Raw genomic sequence first — 10,864 nt, 5'->3', positions numbered from 1 at the left:
AAACTCTGTTAGGATCATACAGAACAAAATTCATCTGTACATTAAATTGGAACTAAGACAAATTTGTTGCATTTTCCCAACAATATAAACAGATAAGTTTTTTCACATCTATGTAATAACTTTTATAATATTTAAGGAAGGTGGTTCCCGCTTGCATGAGTACTCTATTCAATCGACTAGGGGTTCCACGGACAACGACGTATTGGGTCTGAGGACGGGGAAACACCGTCTCTACCTGTCGAGGATGGGCTGGGTAGGGGGACAGTTTTCCCACCACAACTACGACGACTGATCTCGGTTATTTTGCATAATTTGTCAATTATGCCCAACCTCGGTCATGACCTCTCACTACTCTCGTAATTTTCTTTTTAAATTTTAAATAACACACAGAACCTGTTTTCTTAATCTAAAAAACACGAATGAAATAGTCCAAACTAGAATCCATGCTCAATCTATCATACTTAAGTTTGAGTAAACCGTACTTGACCATATAACTGGAAGTTTTAACCTAACTAAACGTGTCTGAATAATATCAACGTCTACGGGACTACTCAATTATTTTCAGATATGGATATGTGATTTGAGGAATACTGATTCGAAACATTCTAAACCATCTGTATACTCAAACACGTCAGTTGTCCGTTCATAATTCATTAATGATAATATCATACACTGGTAATAACTTATTCACTTATTTCATACAAAGAAATCTGTAATATACTGTCGAAATGAATTATGTAATATTAAAAATACTTGATTTAACATGATTCCGCCAACAGATGAATCAGAGATGAGCCCATATCCCAAATGAGAAGAGATTCTTTTCATGGGCGAACAATTGTAAGAGAATCGGGGATGACAAATACTCTCCCATCCCAGTATGTTCCTATCCCAAATATTAAATATATATCTTATTTAAATTATTAAAATAATAATTATATACCCTATGAATTCTTTTTAATCAACATATTGGATTTTTTTATATTTAGTTTTCATTATTTTTAAAACTTACTATATCTGTTTTTTGTTTGTTAATAATGATGTTGTGTATTTTAAGGATGTTTGGTTATAAGTATTATGCAGTAATAAATGAAAATGAAAGAAATTGTATGATTTTATATAATATAAGTGGGGAAATCATCCCAAACGAGCAGTATACTGTATACGGATGTATTTTTACAAAATGCCCAGTTTTCAAACATTTCTCTCAAGATGACTGGTATTTTCGCCAGAGTCTGACGATTTTAAAAAGAAGCTAGCGAATTTCTGTTATTTTTTATAAATATCAGATTTTGTCTCCTCTCTGTGATGCATATGAGACTCATCCTTACCATAAAATGAACTATTTTCGCCAGCTTCTTAAAATCGCCAAGACTCTGGCGAAAATATCGGTCATTTTGTGAGAAATGTTTGAAAGTGGTCATTTTATAAAAAATAAATTCGTATACTGGTCGATTTAAACGATTTCCCACTCATTCTCCTAGAAATCCAAATTTTTCATTACAAATTATACCGAAGGAATGAAAATCTATACCATTTTATGTCATTTACATTTTTATTCTCATTCTCATTCTCGTTCTCTAACCATTGAATAGAGGTGCTCAAAAACCCGACAAACTCGATCAACCTAACCTAACCCAATGCGAAATAACTTAACCTAAAGCAACCCGCTGTCTAATCGAGTTGTCAAATTCTCAAACCGTATGTATTGAGTTACTAGTATTTGAATTCAATCCGACCCGATTAACCCGATATCATTTTATTTCTTGGATTTAATATGATTGTTGAAAACTATTAATATATACATTAGACAATTACCCTATCACGTATATTTTTCATATACACATATTTTCAATCTATTCACATCTCTATATAACTCATTCATATATATGTTCAGTAACTGTGAATATATATATATATATATATATGTGTGTGTGTGTGTGTGTGTGTGTGTGTGTGTGTGTGAATTGAGAAAAATAACTGAACATGATATATGTAAGAATTAAGAAGTATGAATAAGTTGTATCAAATGGTTGATGATGAAAAAGAAATTATGAGTAGAGAAATAACATATTCAAGGTTAGAAAAATATTTTAATGTATTAAAATATCAATCCGACTAACCCAACCAATCCGTATGGTTTGGTTTGGTTGGGTTGCACTAAGATTTGGGTTGAGTTGGGTTAAAAATTTTCAAACCGCAAACATTAGATTGAGTTATTCAAATATTTTCAACCTGATCAACCCAACCCATAAACACCCCCTCGAAAGAGGTTCATAGTTTTAAAAATAATTTATTTAAAAGTTTTTATAAAATAAGAAAAAAAAATTATGGGAGAAAATATAAAATAATGAATGCTTAGTTTCTTGAGTCTTGACTGACAGCATTGACCAGTCAAAACTGACATTTGGTTTGGATCCAGCAAGGAGATCGATAAGTGTGAAAGATACGAGAGATTAAACCAAGGCAGACCAGCCGATGGAGTCAAACCCGTCTCATTTACCTCTCAATTACCTTACCACATAATTTATGGATTTGATCCTTCTGGTTTGGTTGTTTTTACAAAAATGGTCCTTGTCATTTTGTAATTAATTGATCACTCTTTCTAACGGTCATCCAGTTCTTTCGTTAATCTTGCATTTTTGTCCGTTTCCTTTTCTTTTTGTCGTTATTCGAAGGACCAATTTCGTAAAAACCACACAAACCATATGATTAAATCCGTAACTAAGTCTAAAAAAATAAAGAAAATATAATTTTTTTTTTATATTTTGATTTTGTTAAATTAATTAATTATTATATTTTAACATATTTTAGTTATTCTTTTAAGTTTAATTTTGATATATAATATGTTTTTTTTTAAAACAATATGTATTACATGTGCATACACACACACACACATATATATATATATATATATATATATATATACATAGTGAGACTTGGGATTATGTGAGAACAAAGTTTTTTCGTGAGACCTGTAAGACCAATTCTCAACCCTTGGATTAGATCTACAATCTGAAAATTCATAATCACAATATTGTTACCGTGCAGCTTTAGACCATTAGATCATTATCTTATAAAGTTGATCAATGAACATAAATATGTCTTACGGGTCTCACGAAAAACTTTTGGTCTCACATGAACCCAACCCTATATAGCGAGGTTCAACCTTTTAGGGGAAACTTACATCGATCAACCATTTGATTCATTGATTCAATTGTGTGATTAAATGGACATTTATTAACAATATTTTATAAATTAAAAAAACTTCATTTTAAAAAATTATTTAAGTTATATATATATATATATATATATATATAAAAGTTTTATCAACCAAAATTATTTACATTTTCTTTTTACTAACTTTTGTTTTTGATTGAAAACTTAAATTATTTAAATCAATTTACATTTTAAAACAAAAAATAATCAAATATATTAAACTATTAATCAATACATATATAACTATAATTATAAAAATTCAATATAATATTAATATTTAATAAATAGAGGTCAAATTTAGCCTCTAAATATAAAGGCCAAAGTTGATGAAATCCAATTTTTTAGTGTTATAATGATGGGTTCGAATAAAATAATACATCAATTTTAGTGTTTTTAATGTTTTCGATGTCCTACAAATTATATAATTAATAATAAAAAAATCTAAAAAGATAAATTGTATGGAAAAATAATGTACTTTAATTTGATTCTTATTTTGACTAACGTACTCTTAAAACTTTCATTTTAATACCTAGGATATAAAGTTTTAAACATTTATGTAACCGGGTAACCGGTTGAAGGATTAGCCGGTTACCATGCTGATGTGACGAATGATGTGATATCCAACTCAATATTATTTGCTAACATGAATATCTTAATCTAAAATTAGTTTTTATGTATTGTGGTTTATTAGAAGAAAGAGTTAATCTTCAACCGGTTACCCGGATACTAAAATGTTTAAAACTTTACATTTTAGGTACCAAAATGAAAGTTTTGAAAGTACGTTATTTAATATATGAATCAAGTTAAAGTACGTTATTTTTTCATGTAATTTGCTATTTCTAAAATTAAACAAGAGTCTCGTTCTTTCCCTCTTGAAAAGTATTAAATAACGTACTTTTTTGTTCGTTTAGTTAAATAAATTAAATTGAATCAAATGGAGGGCAATTTTGAAACAAGTTGTTTTTATTTTTGAAAGATAATCATCAACGGCTATTCCTTCTTTCCATCTTGAACTGCTATATCGAACTTTGTTTAATATGGTATTTGTTGAAAATTCATAGTGTTGTTTCATCTATTAACTTAAAAAAAAAATCACAGTTCACAGGAGAAACCAAAAAATACATAAGCTAAACAATGATTTTTGTAAAGTTCATAGGTAAAACAATGATTTTTGTTTAAAATTCATGACGATGAGTTGTGTACTGTTTCAAAAAATTTACCAAATTTTAATAGATGAAACCATAAAATGAATAAGATAATTAAATATATTTAAATAAAGTAAATGAAAATGGCCTGATTAACAAATTTGTGTTAATTACACGGTTAGCAAAAGAAGATACTTTTCTCTCTCTCTCTCTCTATATATATATATATATATACACATACACACACACTCTCACACGAGACGTTCTTTTGAGAATCAATAAAATTGTGATAACTTTGAAAACTTGTGCATCATCTGTTATTTTATATGATTTTTTTCTATCTAAAGTTAGAATTTAGAATATTAATTAACATATATTTGCTTTACATGTAATTGGTCCACAATGTGAGTATTTACTACGTGTTTGTTATGGATTTAATCATTTAAGAACTTCAAAATTTGAGGGATCTATGAGAACTCCAACCTTAAGTTTTTGTTTAACATGGTTTTTTCCTGTTTAAATATAAAATTTAATGTATCTATTAACATATGTTTATTTCACAATATGTTTGTTTTACATGTACGTGGTCTATAATGTGAACATTTTTTTACATGTTTGTGAAACAAAAAGTCCACATAAAAAATTTCACATTATGAACTGAATTAATATGAAACAAACACGTTGTAAAACAAATATATTTTAATCAATACATTAAATACTATATTTAGACCAATTTTTTTTACTTATATATAACAAAAATACGCACAAATATCTATAACACAAATACACACAGAAATAAGTAGCTCTGTACAGAGACATGTATAGAGTCTCATATATAAGTAGAGAAGTCAGATGAAGCGTCTCAGTAGACATTTTTCACACCAACACTGCTGCTTGAAATAGATATATTCAGTGGACTTCTCCGACAGCCACTCACCGGCCGCCTTTAAGCTCAATCGACCGGAAAATCGATCGTGTTTATAGCAAATATGTTCATGTCAGTATGAATATCGAATACCGGTCATCATGTCAGTCTCCTACTCTGACTGCTTTTCCGATTTACTCTGCGGCGAGGACTCCGGGATATTATCCGGCGGCGAGCAGCCTGAGTGCTCCTATGATTTTGAATATTGTGCCGATTTCGACGATTCAATCGCTGAGTTTATAGAACAGGAGAGAAAGTTCGTTCCAGGAATCGATTACGTCGAGAGATTTCAATCTCAAGTTCTCGATGCATCTGCTAGAGAAGAATCCGTTGCATGGATTCTCAAGGTAATATACTTATATATGTACATGTCCAAATACTCGATTCCGATCTTCATTTTCTGAAGCTCTTGATTAATCTCGTATTTAAGTGCTTGATTTGATTGATATTCAAGTTATCGGATTAGATATCAACAAAAAACACGAAATGTTTTGCCAGAGCATATGATTGAAAAGTTAGTTACAGCTCGAATCGGTTGTTATTGTCATGTAAAAGTCATGTTGAGCTGGATTTATTCCTTGAAAAACGCATCGAATTGCATCTGGAAAATCGTTGGCGCATTTTAACATCACGCGTCGGTGGCGCTACCGTGATCCGTCGAAACGGCGTTTGACTCTGATTTTTTCTTCAACGTCCGTTGCATCGGTGATGAATCTAAGATCGCCGCCGCCGTATATGGACTGTTCAATTAGTTCCGTATATTCTATTAAATCGATCAGACGGTGGTGAATTATTTTTACATTCGTCTTCTCTTTTGTGTTCTTTACAGGTTCAACGATTCTACGGTTTTCAGCCGTTGACGGCATACCTCTCCGTCAACTACCTGGATCGCTTCATCTATTGCCGTGGTTTTCCGGTGGTAAATTCCTCGACCGTTTTCCGTAGGCTCAAAATATTCAGAAACCGTTTCCTCTTTTTTCTTCTTTCTCAATAGTTATTCCTGCATTTCTATTGGATATAAAAATAATGAATAAATAATTCTGGAAAAGATTGTTATAACAAAAGTCTAAAAAGTAAACATTGACATGTTCCAATCCTAAAGAAAGTGATTTAGTTACCAGGGATTCTTGGATAATATTCTGTTTGAAATCTATTTATTTAACACCAAAAACGTGTTTTAACCATAATTAAGAGAAGAGATTAATATGAAGTGAACTAGTCTATTAATCAGTGGGACCGCATCCCTACCATCAAAATTTGGTCCTCTTTTTGTTTTTTCTTTCTTGTACTTTGAGCAAATTTACGACGTTATAAAGGAAATCTCTAGATTTTACTTTTTTTTAATGGCTAATTGATTTAGTTATTCTTTTATCCTGTAAAAATGGCTAATTGATTAATTATAAAATCATAAATATTTTTAGAAAATAAATTGTATCTTAACAAGCATTGGAAGATAGTCAACATTCATCTCTTTTTTAGATCCCAAATAATTTCCCAATGAACCTAATTAATGTTGTTGACTTTTCAAATTGAGTTAGTCAATCACATTTGGTACTTTTTATTCTTGACAACAGTTCCTCCTAATCAAAATTGCTACCTAGTTTCTCATTATACTACAAGACTTGATTAAAGAACTTTATCGAGTTATTAAAGTGTGAAAAATAAGAATAAAAGTAAATATCAATGCTTAGTTAAATATAATGTAATGAATAATTACTTAAAATCAGGAATATTTGTCCGTATCCTAATAAATTGAGATGATAGGCTATATATCTTTCTAACGTTATCATCCTTTTATCATACTTATTTTATTTATTTAATAGTCCTTATTTTAATACCATGTGGGATTTATAAAAACACAATACCTGTTTTATAATAAATACATAAATAAATTTTAAAACTATATATTCATTTGTCATTTTTAAGTTCATCCTTTTAGTTCATACATTAGTTTCATTTGTCACTTTCTAGTTCATACATTAGTTCCATTTTGGAATTGATTAAACTAACAAGCCAATAACACTTTCTAGGATTTGTCTTTTTATTTCATTAATTTTTTTTATCAAGTCATTACTTGATTTAAAATTAAGTTACTAGACCCCACATGATTTTAAGCATTTAGCTACTTTTACATTTATGATTATTTACCTAGGAACGTTTTTTAAATATAGAAAGAAATAAGTGGATGGGTTTAATAGTACAAACTTCTTTATCATGGAATAATCATAGAGTGATTTAGGGGGATCAACTGCTTCGTTGTCTAGTTGTACACCTGTATAACATTTATATTAAATTCTATTCCCCTGGAAAAGGGTTACATTAGGATGTGCCCCTTTGTCTCTTCTAGTCCCACCAGAAAACACTGATTATATTAACTTAATCACCAACAATATATTATTGTTATGAAAACTACATTATTTTTCTTTCATTTTCTAATTTCATTTATTAATTATTAATTAACAGGCAAATGGGTGGCCCTTACAACTCTTATCCGTGGCTTGCTTGTCTTTAGCAGCTAAAATGGAGGAACCCCTTGTTCCTTCCATTTTAGATCTTCAGGTAACTGTTAAATATTTATCTCGTCCTGTAAAACTGATACTTGACATATCCCTCCTCCCCGGCTGCTACCATGTAGCAGCATGTATAAGGGCCGAAAATTCGATCTTTTTTTTCATCGAAAGTCTCTAATTATTACGCATATATAGGTCGAAGGTGCAAAGTATATTTTCGAACCAAGAACAATCCGAAGAATGGAGTTTCTTGTTCTTAGCGTTTTGGATTGGAGGCTACGATCCGTTACACCGTTTAGCTTCATCGGATTCTTTGCCCACAAAATCGATTCAACCGGGACTTACACCGGATTCCTTATCTCAAGGGCAACCCAAATTATTTTATCAAATATTCAAGGTAATTATTAATAGCATATAATAATTATTAATGCTCCGCATGCATGTAGGTTTTTGATATTAAGAAATCAACCACCTGTCGTACTGTCTTATAAATAATATTAACATATATTATTCATGCATGCGATTCCAAATACCAAAAAAGTTGACCAAAAAGTTTGACTCTTGCAGAGGCTAGTTTACTTGAGTATTGGCCATCATGCATTGCTGCTGCAACCATACTTTGTGCAGCTAGCGATCTTTCTAACTTTTCACTTATCAATGCCGAACATGCCGAATCATGGTGTGATGGGCTTAGCAAAGTATGTCTCACTCTCCCTTTCCTCACCAACCATTTTTTTAACTGATATTATCTGGGTCAGTTTATACGTACCTTGACTGATCCCATAAAATTCTAAGGATAATTAACCGTCAGTCCTGAGGAGACTTAAAAGTAGTGACCTAATAGTATCTTCAATGCAGGTTCTTATAAAAACCCATATTTTGTACTTCTGCTTGCCACATTGTCAAATTAAAAACCTATATAAAACTTTACAATTGTAGTTTTTATAAAAACCCATTTTGTGGTTCCATGTATTTTTTCAATATCATTAATATTTATAAAAGTCAGTAAAGTATATAAGGAAAACTAATTCACATCAATTCCAAGGTAAGAACCAAAGTTTTGTACAAGAACTCAAAGAATATAAGGTTCTTATAAAAACTTTTTGCAATGGTGCTTTTTTTAAGAATCCACACTTTTTGCTTATAACAAATGTAGCTTATTACAAGAACTAATATTGTAGAAAGTTCTTGTAAAAACCTCACCCTCTTTGACTTCTTGTATAAGAAGCTTACGTTGGTGAGAAGTGACAATCAATAAGTTTTTTTATATATTTCAAATTAAATATTTGAGATTATTTTTAGATATATAATAATTATTGTGATGTTGAAAAAATACAAGAGAACCACAAAAAAGTTCTTATAAAAACTATCATTTGTGGATTTTAAAAAAAAATTTGATGTGAAAACAAAAAATTATAAAAAGTAGGTTTCTATAAATTAAAACCTCAAGCTGAGATGGTGAACATTTATTTTAAACCACTCTTTGAACTAATTGGACCAAATTCCAATTAATTGACAGGAAAAGATCACAAGCTGCTACAGACTGGTACAAGGAGTGAGTCCATCAGAAACGTCAACCAGCAAGTCCTTAAAGATACAACCGGTTCAGGTCCGAGTCATGACTCGTGCGAGTATTGGATCAGGTGACTCATCATCCTCATCCTCATCATCACCCTCATCGTATAAAAGGAGGAAATTAAATAACTGCTCGTGGGTAGATGATGACAAAAGAAGCTCTAATTAATAAAAGACACCAAAAAATAAATAAATAAATAAATAAATATGGGGTGAGAGTGAGAGTGGGGAAAAAAGGAAAAAGTGGTTCCAATTGCTCCAGGTTCAATTCCTCACTATATTTTCGAAAGAGGAATGGAGATATATAATTAATTAATTATTAAATTTATTTTAGTAGGTGGGCAATTGCCATAATTCATAAATATGGCCTTTGCTGGTTCCCTAGGGAAAGGGGAAGTTTGGTACATAGTATTTTGGTGTGAAGAAAATTTGTTTACTACAAAAGTGGGAGTCAGTCGTTGGTGTGTGAAAAAGAGAAGTGGGAACTGTGATTCAATTCAAAGGTGGCATTCATTGTTGAACAAATCAAAGATAGATGATGATGATGAGAAAGAGGGGGTGGAGCGTATGTGGGTCCCCTTCAACCCAAATATTAAAACAAAAAGAGCAACTCACTCACGGGAGACTTACGAGATATCAACTTAAAAATATCAGTGAGTTGTTGATATTGATACTGATACTGATTTTGAGTTTATATATGAAAGAAAGAAAGAAAGATCGTTCGATCGGATGTGGGATTTGAAGATCACAGAAGATGAGAAAGACTCCCATTTTCTTTTTTTACTGAGATTAATTTTTAATTTTTCATAAGAAAAAAAAAGAGAGATTTGATTTTTGGAGAGTGGTTTGAGAGACACATGCTTTGGTTTGTAAGTGTGTGTTCTCACACGTGTGCATGTGTGTTTTTTTGGCGGGAAATGTTCGGGCATCTTTCCAAATGTTTTCTTTTTTAGTCCCTATTATTTATTAACTTACATAACCAGGGACTTTTTTCTTCTTTGCGTTATTTTAGGAGTGTTGTGGTTCACGCGTGTGATGGTGACACGTGCATGTAATTTTAATTTTTTTAATTTTAAAGGGGTTAAAAACGTCCTTTTCTTAATGGCCTGAATTTGGCCTAACCATACCAAAGGTCTTTGGGGCCTTTTTTTCCAAGTTTTTTACTTTTCATTTTGTATTATTAAGCGTGTTTGTATTTGTCATTTGGAATATTCAGGAAATTATATATATATATATATATATATATATATATTTCATCATGTTCCCTCCATTAATTTCTGCCTATTCTCTTTCTATGTCACGTGATTGATAACAAAGTCATTTGTAGCCTTCCCATTTGTTTTACACTTCTTTATTTATTGTTGTGGAAGTTTGTGAATGTCATGCATCTATGTGTTTTCTAATATTATATTACTTATTACACACTTACTTTTTAAGGTTTGATATATAATCTGTAGATGATTACAAGGCAAAAATGTTTAAATTTATTG

At 30.7% G+C, this 10,864-nt stretch overlaps 1 protein-coding gene across 1 annotated transcript; it reads left to right on the top strand.

The window, feature by feature from the left end:
* The first annotated feature begins 5,226 nt into the window (after positions 1-5,226).
* On the top strand, positions 5,227-10,457 carry LOC112523139 (cyclin-D1-1). Its single transcript, XM_025132610.1, has 6 exons — positions 5,227-5,636; positions 6,119-6,208; positions 7,753-7,848; positions 7,995-8,196; positions 8,367-8,497; positions 9,319-10,457. The coding sequence occupies exons 1-6, from the start codon at positions 5,391-5,393 to the stop codon at positions 9,541-9,543; spliced, it is 990 nt and encodes a 329-aa protein (XP_024988378.1). The 5' UTR covers positions 5,227-5,390; the 3' UTR covers positions 9,544-10,457.
* The last annotated feature ends 407 nt before the right edge of the window (positions 10,458-10,864 follow it).

The sequence above is a fragment of the Cynara cardunculus genome (genome assembly GCF_001531365.2).
Source record: "Cynara cardunculus var. scolymus isolate 2C chromosome LG 12, CcrdV1, whole genome shotgun sequence".
NCBI classification, from domain to species: Eukaryota; Viridiplantae; Streptophyta; class Magnoliopsida; order Asterales; family Asteraceae; genus Cynara; species Cynara cardunculus.
The sequence above is the reverse complement of the archived record's forward strand: the minus strand, read 5'-3'. Positions and strand labels throughout refer to the sequence as shown.